General features: G+C 50.9%; 1 protein-coding gene across 2 annotated transcripts in view; it reads left to right on the top strand.

The window, feature by feature from the left end:
• LOC144155329 ((Lyso)-N-acylphosphatidylethanolamine lipase-like) overlaps positions 1-14,608 on the top strand; it is a 115,754-nt gene that overhangs the window by 61,128 nt on the left and 40,018 nt on the right. For both annotated transcript variants that reach the window (XM_077686685.1, XM_077686684.1), the window contains exon 3: positions 1,503-1,621. In XM_077686685.1, the coding sequence (XP_077542811.1) occupies positions 1,503-1,621 (119 nt within the window). The remainder of the gene's footprint in view (positions 1-1,502; positions 1,622-14,608) is intronic.

Here is a 14,608-nt window from a genome sequence, read left to right as displayed (position 1 = left end):
TATCATATTAAACATAAAATAGAACGAAGAGTTGAGAGCGTTATCCTTGGTCGCCGTTGCTCGGTCACTTTCCTTACTGCTGCGTGACAAGAGTGTCGACACATGTCACTGCAGTCAGCATGGACTACCACGGCACGGCTAGTTCATGTCCCGAAGTTTCGTCGCGGACCTGCGCTCCTCCGCAGCTGCTACGGAAGAGGGGCCATGTTAGACGCCAGTACTGTTAGACAGGGTATGCACGAACCTGAGAACACGTGCTTTAAAAACTAGGCCGGATAGAGCAGAATTTACATTTACAGAATTACAGCTGCCGGTTGAGGTAATCCAAGCATCGGGACAGCTGTCCCGCCACTCTTCTTGGACACCTATTCGAACGTATATGCTCCATACACTGCCATAGTACGTGCAGGTGAATATAGGCACACCTAGCCGCCTGCGTTCGTGCACACAGAATGCACGAAGGCTTCCTCGTGTGCTGCCATTGTTACCCTTTCTAAACCGCGGCGCTGGGCTGATAGTACAAGAAAACACAGAAGAAAAAAGAAACAAAGAAAACCCTCCTGCCTCTTTTCTTCGCCGCAATAATTGGGAATGAGGGGGCAGACCATGTCAATAGCGATCCCCAACACACGATTCCATTAAAAAAAAGTTCAGTGTACATTATGACATTGCGCAATGCAAGCTTTGCGTTTGGCGCTGCGTGATGTCTCAGCGTACTGACCTGTATGCGGGGAGTTTGAAAGTGCATCTACTGCGATGTAATGTAGCACATGTATACTCTGTTCCCCCCGCCCTGGCTGCCGGTAATGAAGCTGGCTCAGCATCAACTGTTTGAGACATGTTATTCTTCATGAACAACTGAAATTCCAGGCGAAAACCAAACAAAATATAATGATTGAGAGGTAGAAAGCATTACGATGCTTTACATGACACCTAGAGCCAAGTGCCTAAAAAGAACTTTTCCTCAGATAAGGTTGATGAACTGGTCAGTGCTTTTTAAAAGGCTAGGGGACCAATCCACAGAAATGACAGAGTAGTCAGCCCACCTAAAAAAAGTGGATTTAAACGCAATGGCAGTTCATAAAACAGCAGCATACATGCGTCCGTCGTCGTTGTAACAGTTGTAAAGCAGAGTATACAGTCGGCCAAATATTTAACTATAGTCAAAGATTTGGCCGACTTTTCATGCGTCAGCGGCGTATGACGGAAGCCAATTAAGTTGCAAACAGGTCAAGTTGAAAACAGGTCGGAAGCCAGTTAGTTCAGACCAGGCCCATCGTCTGCCAGGCTGTTCCTTCCTAAGAGCGTCATAAGACTGAAAAATCTCCGCTCGCGCAGGCTATCGTTAAAGATTTGGCCGTCTGTGCATAATCTTGTGCGCGTCCTTATAAATTCATGATAATGACCTTCGTATAACGTAGGCAAGACGAAAAATTGTGTGTCGATGTATGACCACGAAGATGTGCGCTGTTCAGACAAAATTGCCTTGTTCCTCTTTTCAGACCTCAAAAGAAAGTACACCGGACATTATGTTGACGTCGGCGAGTTCGGAGACGCTTCCTCCCCATGCCGGTTGTGGACAATCACTATGAAGCCAGAATCACCGGACTCCATCACTCAGGTATACTGCGTATGACATGTGCATACAAGTAGAACGTTATTCTGACAAAGATGGAAGCGGGTATTTTATTGCTATTGTTTTCCGCGCAAGCTCAAGTGGAACGTCTGTGAAATCAGCGCTTTTGAACCCTTCTTGGTTTTACCGTTAATAACCCGCTTGCTCAAAAATTGATGCGCGGTAGACGCATTGTGGTGACGTGGATATGCGACGGCCCGACGTTGGGCACAACGTCGTCAACCGGCACCCGCAGCTCCGCGTACAATGAGCATGAAGTTGCTTAGAATGTCTTCAGGCCGAACTTTTGCCCAAAGTTAGGCCTATAGCGTCACGCTTGCACCGCGGTTCATGCTGCGCTGCATCAGAGCGTTTGGTTCTTCGCTGCATGGAATGTGCCCTGCGCCGCGCCTCTAGATTGCTCATGGTGCAGCCGCTGTGGTGCAGAGAACTACTGCACCTGCTATGGTGGTAGTGCAATAAGTGCAATAGTGCATCAGTTGGGACCCGTAGTTGCGGTGTCCGCGTAAAAATGCTCTTCGAAACCGTAGGTGCGCAACTGAGCTTCACCCTGCAGTCGACGACTGGTGTATCAGAGGTCGTCGCCAGCTTCGAGTTGTACAATACGACAAACGAGGTGATTAGCAGACAACTATGCCTCAACATCGCTCGATTGTAAACACATGCGTGGGCCCTGTGGATGCTGTGACGTAGTCCTGCAGGCGGTGTTGCACGCCGCCACGTACGGAACCCCGCCTGTGTACTGCGTCGGCAAAACAGAAATTTCTGTGCACCCGGGCCGTGAACCCCATCTGTATCTGTATATAAAAACAATACGGTATTTTATTTCAACGCAGGAGGTCGAGAGTGTGCTGGAAAGGTCGAAGGCCCATACCGAGACACCCAGTCACAACGACCTACTCCCATGAATTGGTCTCCCCTTCGAAACATAGTACCACCGTCGTTAGCCTTCCCTGGCCCCGTATATAAAAAATTCAGGGATCACAAAAATTGTTTTGTCCGGTTTGTTTCAAGCCCGATTGTGGCAGTTGTAAGGCCCACATTTAGCGTAATGGAGTGCAGTGTCGACGGCATTAACTTAGCTCAGGAGCACATACTGCCCGGCCGAAGCGTGCAGTTTTTAGTGAGCAGCTAATATTCAACACTGACGTTTGTTCAAGGTACGGCTACCGAGCCTCAACATAAACCACATTGTCTGCTACGAACACCAACGCGGAAACGGCCGCCGAAGCTCAGTGCCACCGCCACGCGTATATGCCTCAGCGCAAGGACAATAAATAAGAAGGAGGAAAATCATTTATTTGAGCCGATATAAAAAAAAGAGAATAGGATAACAGTTGATGACATCGCCTTATTCTGGAAGGCTGCGGGATACCGCCACGGCTCGGGCCCGATTGAGCTACTGAAAGTTTACACGAAGGTTGCACGGCGACGGCACTCACCTACTTATTCAGAAATCTACCAAAAACGATTTTGCCTATAGAAGAGCACTATGGAGACAAAAATGACCTGATTGACTGACTAAACTTTATTGAAGTAAACGTACCGTGAACTATAGACGGTTTACAGCGCTGCTCCATGGGCGCCGCTATGTTGGCCGACGTGACGTCATCGGTCGAGGCTGGCCTTTTAGAAAGCGTTTCTCGCCGTGACACAGTGAATAGAATATTGTAATAATGGAAAACGTGGTACCGGCAAGTTGAAGCCATAAATCCGGAAGTCCGCTAGGGGCGCTGCTGTTGAATACTGGGGGTATGGAGTATATGTCTTCCACGTGGCGGTTGTGGGTTCAAATCTCGGAGCAGCCTCATTTATTATTGTACTTGTGCGGGCATGAAACGAGTGTAAAATTGATTTAAAAGCAGTTTTGAGTAGGCACTACACGGGCCCGAGCTGACACGAAAGCCCGGGCCCAGCCCGCCGGCCCGCAGCGTTTATCGGCGGGCAGGGCCGGGCCGGGCTCGGCCTCGAAGCCATGGCCGGGACCGGGTTTGGCCTTGAAGCCGTAGGCCTGAGCCATTAATATTGGTACGAGAATATTACCGCGTAACAATATTTCTGACGTGAAGTGTAGAAAATAGCATTAAGAATAATTTTCTGAGCTTCCACGCGCTTGTTGATGTTAGTTGTATACGCATCGTTTTAAAAACGTGTTTTGCTAGGTCTGATAGTCACTTCACTCTTATTTCAATGACATTTCATGTGCCGCACCAAGATTTTATATAATTTTGTTATAACATACCAAAGATGTTATTAGAGGGAACGCCGTAGCGGGGAACGGATTCATTCAGGCATCCTGGAACTCTGCCCCTGTGTCTATGCAGACGTGTGTTACACATATCCCGCCCGTCTAAATGGGGCTACCGTGGCCGGGAATCGAACTGGCGTGCTAGGTAAACAACACCGCTGGGCAACCACTGCAGGTAAAACAATTCAAGGCACGTACATTGCATTGAAACGCGGCACCAAAAATTTCAGCATACTATTACTTTAGGAAAGCGTGCCCAAACCGGCCTCCATCGCCTCCGTCATGTGTAGCGTGGTGAAGAGCGGCCAGCAAAAGTTGCTGCCTTGGTGATGACGACAAGAAGCCGAAGGCAAACTTAGCTGGTTTGCTGCAGGTACAGCTGAAGCAGTGCAGGAACCTCCGGGCAAGGTCACAGCGTGGTTCGACAGGGCGGCAGCATGGACTCTCTGCTGCAAAACGAATGCGAACTATCCACAGAGAGGGCGGTGTTATACACAATAGCCGTAACGGCTGCGCGGTTTTCACAATGCTACTGTGCGCACGGCCCAAAAATAGTACAGACACTCACAACACTATTTCCAGAGTTCATGAGGGACCGGCAGTAGCGGCGCTCGTTGAGTCAGAGAGGGGGCAGAGGATATCTAGGCTCCGGCGTCCGCCTCGCCGGGTCGGGGCTCAACTTGATTCGTTGGCTGTCGCTGCAACGGCTTCAGTCACCGCCAGCGATGCGCCCACGCGAAAGCCGCACGTAGTGGTAGGCTCTGTCACAAAGCACTGGAGCATTGCACAAAGCTTGCAGTACGCGCGAACAGAGTCTAAAATGGAAGCTAAAACGTCGTTAGAGATGTACAGGGCTGAGAAGATGAACATCAGAAAGGAAAATTTCTACGATAATTCCCAGGGCAGTGCTTTGCTTTTTGAGGCTAGAGCAGGTTGCCTGCGAACTAAGAGTTTTGTGGGGAAGTATTCACAAAATGATGGGGTATGCGTGGTCTGCGGAAAAGAAACAGAAACTATGCGGCACATCGTGTTAGAATGTGAGGGTATCCATCCAAATCTACATGAAGGGAATATTGGGCTTTCAGAAGCCCTAGGATTTAAGGGTATCACAGAGGAAGTTAACTTCAAGGCTGTCGAGGGGACGAAAAGAAGATTAGAATGCTGGTGGACGAAAAGCAGAGAGGGGAATATTGCCTAGGACAGTTACCACCTGTAACAGGGAAAAAAAAGTATTTTGTGCCTAATAAGCTTTTTGTGCCTGCCCTAAGCAGCGCTAGTATTGAACCAAAAGTGTAAAACATAGGTATATTAGTCCTTTTTGGTCAGATGACATGTCATCACCCCGATACAAAGGGGAAACCAATAGAAATCATCATCATCATCAGAGTAGCGGTGCGCTGAATCGTAACAAGGGGCTCTCAAGCAGGGTATTCTGGATGCCGAAAGCGGCCGAAGCGTTCAGCCACCTCTAGCGTTATATATGTTAGGAATTCAAAAAATGCAAAGAAAACATCCCCCTCGCGAGGGGCACGATCAAATGCAGAGCATTTCTGCGGGGGGGGGGGGGGGGCGCGCCTGCAAGTCGTATGGATTACGTATTGGTTGTTGTTGTTGTAATTGTTGTCTTCCAGCGTAGACATTGTCGATGAAGTCGATGGTGAAACGTGCCGTGAACCCCCTGCCGCGGCTATGACGCAACGTGGAGCGGCTATGACGCAACGTGGCGCGGCTATGACGCAACATAATCCAACACAATCCACTTTAATCCAATCCAATCCAAATCCAAGCCCATCCAAGCCAATCCAATCGAATCCAATCCAATGCCCCTTGCGAGAGAGTGTTATAGCGCCGAAATCGCCACCACGCGAACGCGTGATGCTGACGTCACGATCACGCCACAGATGTTAGCGACCGCAGCGCGCGCGAACGACATATGTGGTTTAAGCGCGAACCGACCGCGGCGAGAGAGCGCCCCACCTGTTCTTGCGCGCGAACCTAACGCGGCGAGAGAGGGTGTTGCGCACGTCCCCACCTGTTGTGCGCCCGAACCGAACGCGGCGAGAGAGGGCGTTGCGAGCGGAGAGAAGGCGAGGAGGACGCGGGGGAGAGGGCGCACCTCTGGCCGACGGTTGAATGAGTCAAGGATATAAGGCACGTTCGTAACCTTCCGTTCTGTGTCGGCTTTGTGGCTCAGTTGGTAGAGTACCGTGCACCTTGCGTTCCGCCCGCAGAGTCGTAGGATCGAAACGTGGCGCCGGCAAGTATTATTTTTTTATATAGTGTAGGGGGAGCGATGCGGACGCGGACTACGGACGCCAACGCGGGTGACATCGTGAGTTACTGAAATGCTCTGCATTTAAAAGCTATTCGAAGCCTCACTGACGGTTAGCACGTCCCGTGCTGGTCACAGCCGCCATTCATAATATTCGGCGAACATTACACTCTCTTTGAGATATCGACAGGCGTGGTTATCAAAAGCCGATATACTATCGCCTGGCAAAGGAAGATGGAACGGTATCAAAACGGAGTTGGTGTCAAAATAGCGTCGATTTATAGAAAACCAGCTAAAAGAATTGGCCGCCTATCTGCTTCCCCGCGAATGTCGTCGACAGACGACCCGCCCCTGCCACGTAAACGCCTCTCGTGTTTCCCCCGCCAACCTCTCACGCTCTTCCCGTCCCGTCTCGCTGTTCCCACGATGAACGGTTTGAGCGCCATCTACTGGAACCTTTCCTTACTGTTGGACTTGGAATGCCGCCACGAGGTCTTCGTCGACAGACGACAGTCTTCTCCGCCCCAGCCACGCAAATGTCTCTCTTGTCTCCCCCGCCAACCTCTCATGCTCTTCCCGTCCCGTCTCGCTGTTCCCACGATGAACACGGTGGGGGTTTGGGCGCCATCTACTGGAAGCTTTCGTTACTGTTGGACTTGGAATGCCGCCACGAGGTCTACGCTCGGGCGCGAACCCGTTTATATTGAAGTAACAAACAAAGCTGGGCAAATTGGTAAGGGTGCACAGTGAAACGAAGCGCGAAAAGAACGACGACAACCGGGAGGAACAAATAGCGCTCCCGTCCTGTTAAAGCGAAGCTTTCAGCCTCTCACTGATGATGTCCTCACGCGAAAACGCACTGCAGGAAGGTCTACTTTCTTTGACGGTTATGATGATGATTATCGTGGTCTAAGTGTAGAAAAGTTACAACGCTTCCCTGCATAACTTGGCGACAGCTCCGTTAGGCCCCCTCCGCTAAAGGTTGATATGCGGCGGAGAGAGGAGTGGACGCAGGCGTGCAACGGCGCGACGTACATAGGCCTAATGTCATATTCTGAGGTGAACGTCGACACCGTTATCCACAGATCGACGCACGATGAGAATGACGTTTCTCTGCATGCCGTATGACTGCTAGCCGCAGGACGTTAGGCCTAACGTCGCATTTTGAGGTTTAGGACGTTAGGCCTAACGTCACATTTTGTGGTTTAACACTTTGAACCGGCACCCACTCAAAAAAGTGCTCATTCTACGCCAAGCCGCGTGTACCGGGTTCAGGCCATAGACCCCAAAAACGTTAGGCCTAAGGAGTGCGTATACCCGAGAGTTGCTGCGGTCCTATACTTCCACGGCAGCACATACTCGCAGTGTGGGATTGGCCAACCAAGGATTACATCACGAGAAATCATCCTTGTATTTTGGGGACAAAACATTGTTTTCAACGAGATTTTTTTGTTTGATATCGCAAAAAGTCAAGCAAACATTAATTTTTATTTAAAATAACGCCGCTAGTACCAGCTATGATTGATGTTCTGCCTCAAGTACGCTAAATGTTTTCTTTTTGCTCAACAATGTTGACAAGAACGAAATATGGTACCACGTTTAGTATGGATTGGTTCTACCTGTATAAACTCCTTGTTCAAGAGTACTTTTAACTTTTGGCCGGGTGGCGGAATTGAGGGACAGGCGCACAGACGTAGAGACACACAGACCGAAATTTCCGGGTTGAAGTAGTCTAAGAAAGACTGTTAGACATGCCAGACTCAGAGGCGTTCAATCACTGTGCGAGGAAATAAGGCACGGATGGGCCGTTGCACCCTTCAGCGCTTTTTCTCTCCCGTCCGTTCGTACAGTGGCGACGCAGTGCGCTCCCGATTATCAGATCTGCTGACTGGTCAGGAAGCAATCTGGCAAACACTTTACAGTGCCAGCTGTAAAGTGATTGCTCGACCTATCCTGCGCCAGTTTCTGAAAGGCCCTCTGCAGTACCAATACATAACGTTTTTGGCGATCAAAACTGCGCGTTCCCGGTACATATGGTGTCCTAAACGTGGCTGTAGCCTAAACGTGACTGCGCAAGCGAAATTAATATATTCCTCTGTGCAATTCTATTCCTTGTGAGACAGGATAACGCCACGCGTACAACTATGCCAAGTTTCATCGCGCAGACGAACTGATGCCCTTTAATAATGGCCATAATTGATTATCACACCCTTTAGCCCTGATCACGGCCACGTGTACCCTGTTCGCTCGCATTGCGAGAACATGGCGTTGCGGGCGCAGAAGTTCCTCGATCACTACTATACTGAGGGCAAATCCCAAATGTACCCATAAGGCACAGCCGATAAGGCAACTCGTTCTCTATAGGAGTACCTAGGACTGGCAAATCACGGAGGCCCGTTGTTCGCGCCAGGCCGCATGCAGTTCGTTGGCACGGCACGCCGGGCGCTGAATGATAGGCCAGTCGAGCGATCGTCATTCGCTTATCAAAGCGCAAGCGGGCAGCGCCCGCAACCGCCGGCCTCGCTCCAATACATTCACGGGACCCTGCAACACTTTTTTCAACTTTTTTTTTTATCTTAAATGCTTGAACGTAGCCACCCAACACACCCAGTGCTTAGATTAGAGGGTCGCAAAATGCTTCAGCCAAAAATTCCTGCTCTATTCCCATAAGATAACGTGTAGTAAACTCGCTCAAAAGATTTTTCTCTCTTTCCCGGTCTCCACGTTCTTCGACGGCTCGAATTACATCACTAAGGAGTAATCTGGTGGCCGGTTTTTCTTCAGTTTCAGCAATGAACGGTTTTCGATAGCAGTTTTTTTTTTTTAAGTCACAAAAACAAAGCAGAAATGGAAGGCATATCTGGTGTGACGAACCAATCACGCAGTGCCTCTCCGTGCTGGCGATAAGTATAGTTTTCGCAGTGGTTCCAGACGCGAAGGAAAGAGTGAAAGCGCTTATCGAAAGTGTTGCAGGGTCCCTTTCACGAGCTCGTGACACATGCTGGGGCCGAATTCTCAAAAAAAAAAGGGGGCGTCGTTTGGAAGCGACGCGGATGCATGTATTCTTGGGCGTGGGCGTCGCTTTGGGAGGCGGGAAACTGTAGAGGAGACACGGGGAGACCCCACCTTGCTAAACAGGAAAAGCGACAAGCAACAGGGAGCGTCACTTTAATTAGTATTAACTATATACTAAACATATTCCTCGAAACTCGGCATACTAAAAGAAGAAATGAAAAGCAATAAACCCATCGAAACAGCAAACGAATACAAAATGTCTGAGCAAATAGCCGACCTGCATCACTTGCTATGGAATTGCCTCGCTTTGCGTCCTACGAGACTGCGACATCTTGCGGCGACGGGCCTCCGCGTAGACGACGCATCCCCATACCACGCATGGATATATGGGCCCCATCATCGTTCCCGCCTAGACTTTATACGCGAAGCGAACATTTTCATGTTCATCTAATCACCTTTCCTCATCATCAAATCATACCCCTTATTTATGCCATGTGGCAAAATAAACGCTCTAAAAAAATCTGTAAAAAAAAAATGAAAGAATATCAACACCACAGCACAGTCAAACGGGGAGTTTTGCAAAATTTCCCAGAGTGGCTGGATACTCAGAGTTCTCGAGCGGAGTCCACCTCAAAGCTGGTCGCAGTGGCTGACGAAGGTCTTCTTGGATGTGGGCTAGCCGAAGTTCTCGACCTTCTTGATCCCTTTGACGCTGCCGGCGAACACCATGGCCGTCCTGTCGAGCTAGCTGGCCTTGGCCTTGGTGAGGAAGAACTGCGAGCCGTTGGGGGTCGCGCCACCGTTCGCCTTGGACAGGATTTCCGGGCCCGTGTGCTCTAGCCGGAGGTTCTAGTGTTCGAACTTGCAGCCGTAGAGGGACTTGCCTCTGACCCGGAGGGGGTTCGTGAAGTCGGCGGTAGGTAGACCCCTTGGAGCGGAACCCTTTCTTCGCCGTGCACAGCGCCCGCAAGTTTTCCTCCGTCCTGGGCACCGCGTCGGCGTGCAAATCCATCACATCGCGTTCCAGCGGCTCACTCCCGGCCTCGATGTCTAAGAACATGATCCGGTTGGCCATCGGTGCGCCTGGTTAAGTTTATCACGTCTTCCCCGGCGATGGAATAGAGCGTTGGGCTCTTCGGGGCGGATACGACGACATGGAAAATGCATTCGGCGGCTTCTTCTTCTAAATCTTCGACTCCGCCGCCTCCTCCTCCTTAGAGTGTTGGCTCATACCCGCACAGGGAGATTGGCCAAGGCTTCACATCGTCTACTTTCTTTACCATCCCAGAGTCTAATTTCGTGCACAAAAAAATGCGGTCTTCCTTCCCTATGCCCTCATTGGTGTTCTTGACTGTTGGCATTCACTTAAGTTCATTCAATGAGGCCCTCGTTCCCAATTATCATAAGCTACATGCCTAGCGAGGGCCTCGGTTCTGGGAATCTTGGTGCCACAGGTGGCTTACGAGGGTTCATGGCCAGTGGACTGCTCCTGACATTGTGTAGACGCTCCAGCCATTTCCGTGGGGAGTAAAAAGAAGGTCAGCCTTTACCCCAATGTTGCGGGGCGGCGCTGGTTACACCACTGAGGCCAGGAAGCACTTACATGCACATAAGTGCACAAGGAAACGGAGGGGAATTGAGTCACTCCTTTAGGCAAGTTGGTAGAGCATGGTGGGCTTTATCTCAAAGTTGTGGGCTCGGATCCCACCGGGACCGGTACTTTTTCCAATTTTTTCTTTGGTACCATTCAGAAATTACTATTTTCACGCAAAAATGGCTCAGGTTTAACCCTTCGAAACCTGGTTATCACGAGCACACAGCGTTTTATGAAAATTTGCATTAGGCTTGAGATTTCGCAACCTGCCATCTATCTACATCTACTGGATGACTGGATTCATCCTTTCGCTTGCGCTGAAGGGCACGCACAGACAGCCGAGCCGGCGCGCCATCGATGGCGAGGGTGAGTGACCCCGCGCCGGCGAAGCAGCCGTTAAACCCTCGCCTATAGTCACATGGCTCGCTTGCGCTGAAGCGCCAGAGAAACACCACCAGAGCACTACGCAACTTGCAGCACGCGCGAACATGGTAGCGCCGCACTGAATCGTAACAGCTTCTCCGCCGGGGGTCTGAGATCCCGATGGATAAGGGTCTTCAACCGTTGTCCGGAGGGAGGCTCTCGAAGAGAAGTGCTGGACAGGCGCTTGACTCCTGGCTTGGGCCAGGAGGTTCACCGGGCCGGTCACTGGACGATTCCCTAGGAACGTCTCTGGCTAGGTGAGGCAAGCGACAGAACAACACAAAAAATGGCAGCACCTCCACTCCGTGGATGATGGCGAGGGTGCGCAGTACGGGGACTCGAAATGATATCACAGTTGCGCCCCCGAGTGGCATCGGATTTGCGCCCCGACCGTCATTCGATTTGAGCCATGAGTTGCACCTTGATTATTCCCTGAATGAAACTGCAACTCACGGCTCAAATCGAATTTCGCTTGATTTTCGCTTGATGGTGGTGTGCGCACGAATGGACGCGGACGGACATTGGGAGGTGCTAAGGTGCTCCGCACCGTTACAGGAGAGGGAGTAAGCCGTTTGGCTCTCGGGTACTAACTCACGGTCGTACCCTAGTGGGTAAGACGACTGACACTAACTCTGTCTGGTCTACCAGACACAGGCTGGAATCCTGCCGGTGACTGTGTGATTTTTTGCGATGGTAAATGCTGTGCGCACGGACTCGGACGGACATTGTGCGGTCCTAAGGTACTCCGCACCTAAAAACACAACCGCATCGCCGGCAAGTGCGAAGACAATCCACACTGAAGCTCTGCCAGGATTTTAGTTGCGACGAAAATACGAGATTAACTAATTATACTAGTTGCATTTTTGCACAGTAGTACTTTATCCAAGCACACAAACTCGAAAGGGTGACATTTCGGGTCAATGGAAATGTCCAACAGTCGGGATTCAACAGGCCACTTCTCTCGCCATAGGCGGAAAGTTTTCATTTTCCCGGAGAGTGCTGCCTCCCCTCCCCCGACCTCTCTCTATTGGGTAGGCAGTCAAGAAAAACCAAGGAAAGCAAAGGGGGAAATGTGGTAAGTCATTTGTTATCAGTTAAGAAAGAAAGTGGAGAAAAACATGCCCGCCGGGTGAGATCCGAACCCACGAGCTCCAGAATACGCGTCTGGCGCGATGAACACTACGCTACCGGCAGGGCTGTGCTTTCCTCCACTTTCTCGAATACTTATGTTAAGGTAATTGTTTCCTGCGCTTAGGGTGGTAGCCAGCGCCACTGTGGCTACTCAGGGTGAAGAGGAGCTTCGTTTTAACCCCCGGGTTAAAACGAAGCTCGAGCTTGTTCGACATGTCGAAAGGGGTTGACCAGCGTTGAACCCTCCTAAGGTATACCTATGGCAACAAGACTGCCAGAGCAGAGACCCTCGCTATCCATGTGGCGAATTCGAATGGAAAATAAGGGGCCCGTTAAATTAAGACAGAAATATGGGTAGGCAGTCAAGAAATCCAAGGAAAGCAAAGGGGAAAATGTGGTAAGTCATATATTATCATTGAAACAGACGCAGATTTCTTTTGAAAGAAAGTGGAACATCTGCCCTCTGTCGTGAGCCCCCGTTTATGCGCTATCATCGCTATCTCTCCCAGTCACCCGTTCCTCCCAGAGGTGGCGACACTATCCTTACTCGCGCCTTTCGCAGCGATCTCAGCTTTCTTTCTCGGTAGCGCTTCGAAACTTCGGAAATGAAACCTTCCTCGCGCAACAGCTGATTGGACCTGTTCGAGAATAGGTATCCGTATTCAGGAAGAAGTTGTGGGGATACCGCCGCCTGGGTGACCAGGGGCCGAATTCTCTAAAAAATGGGCGTCGCTTCGAAACGACGGGGTAGCGCCATGCAAATGCATGTGTTCTGGGGTTGGGGCCGTCGCTTTGGGGAAGCTGTGCACACAGTGTGAGCCGCAGAAAAGCACTGTGGTAAGGCCGCGAAGCGTCAAGTGAAATGATGGGGGGCTGTGGGCGTCGCTTCGCGCCCTTGCCACAGGGCTTTTCTGTGGCTCACACTGTGTGCACAGCTTCCCCAAAGCGACGGCCCCAACCCTAGAACACATGGCGCTACCCCGTCGTTTCAAAGCGACGCCCCATCGTTTTAGAGAATTCGGCCCCTGTTCACCAAACGGACCTCCGATGCTGACCTTAGCAATTGGCAGGCGCACGTTCCGTGCTGCTACGGCCTGCTTCACCCAAACACTCTGCCCCGTCAGCTGATCAGCGGTTTTACCTACGATGGGTGGATCATGTCTACCGTCGCGGATTCTCGGCACGGTTTTCCAATGACCACGAGCCTGCTGTCCTCACTCTGGTTTACTACGTGAAAGACAAGCTTGCCTTTCTTGCAACTCGAAGCGAAATATCTCGTCTCGCCGCAGTTACAACACGCAGACGGTTTGCGCGCTTCAAAAGCTTTCTTCCGGCGCTGCTCATCAGCGTCTGCGCCCTTCTCGTTTTCCTCACTACCCAGAATACGGTCACTTTAGCTTCGTGTTTGTCATAGGAAGCTACGCCTTTCCGCCACAACTTGTCAGGCCTCTGCCTGAACTCTTTTGGCCGTCTTTCGGCTCCTACGCACCTCGACGTGCGACGAACTCGTCGGCGAGCTGAGCTGCGCGGTATTTACCCCAGGCCGGCCCTGCACCCAGTGCCTCATGTTTTCCCGTAGTCGGTAGTAAAACTGTTATAGACCGAAGCACTCAACCACCTTGTCGTGGTGTACGAAAGCCTTTGCCTCTTTGAGCCCCTCTTCTATGTTAGCCCTCAACTTATAGGCAAACTCCAACTACGACTCGCCCTTAGCTCTCTCGGCTTCACGGAACTTTTGGCGGAATGCCATTGGAGACAGCCTGCAGGAGGCGCGCCTTTACTTTCTCGTAGTCCTCCGCCTCTTCTTCTGGCAAGCGGGACATCACGTCGGCTGACTCGCCCGGCAAAAGCGTAAGCAGTCGCTTTGCGGCCATGTGTCTTGGCTAAACTGGGCTTTCCCGCACGTACGTTCGAAATTGACAAAAAAAAAAAAAAAAAAAAAAGACCGATGTCTTCTCCTACCTTGTAGTGTCGCGTTAGTTCACTCATTCGCAACGCAGGTCGCTCAGTCACCGCAGTCTGCCCGCTGCTCTCAGTCGGACGCCTAGGTCAAGACGCCTCGACCTCCAGACGCTTCACCTCCAGCTCATGCTGTCGCTTTCTTTTCTCCTGCTCGAGTAGGAGTTTCTCTCGCTCAAACTCCTGTGCTCGCTTTTGGCGTTCGCGTTATGTCTCTGTAGCCTGACGTTCAGTGATCTTCCTGCCATTGATCAGCTCAATGCATTCCGACAGCTCATCATCGTCAGCCCCAACAGCGAGTATAGCCTGTATCATCTCTCGCTTTCTCAG

The sequence above is a fragment of the Haemaphysalis longicornis genome, unplaced genomic scaffold, assembly GCF_048455015.1.
Source record: "Haemaphysalis longicornis isolate Haplotype H1 unplaced genomic scaffold, Haemaphysalis longicornis Haplotype H1 scaffold_1, whole genome shotgun sequence".
Lineage (NCBI taxonomy): Eukaryota > Metazoa > Arthropoda > Arachnida > Ixodida > Ixodidae > Haemaphysalis > Haemaphysalis longicornis.
The sequence above is the reverse complement of the archived record's forward strand: the minus strand, read 5'-3'. Positions and strand labels throughout refer to the sequence as shown.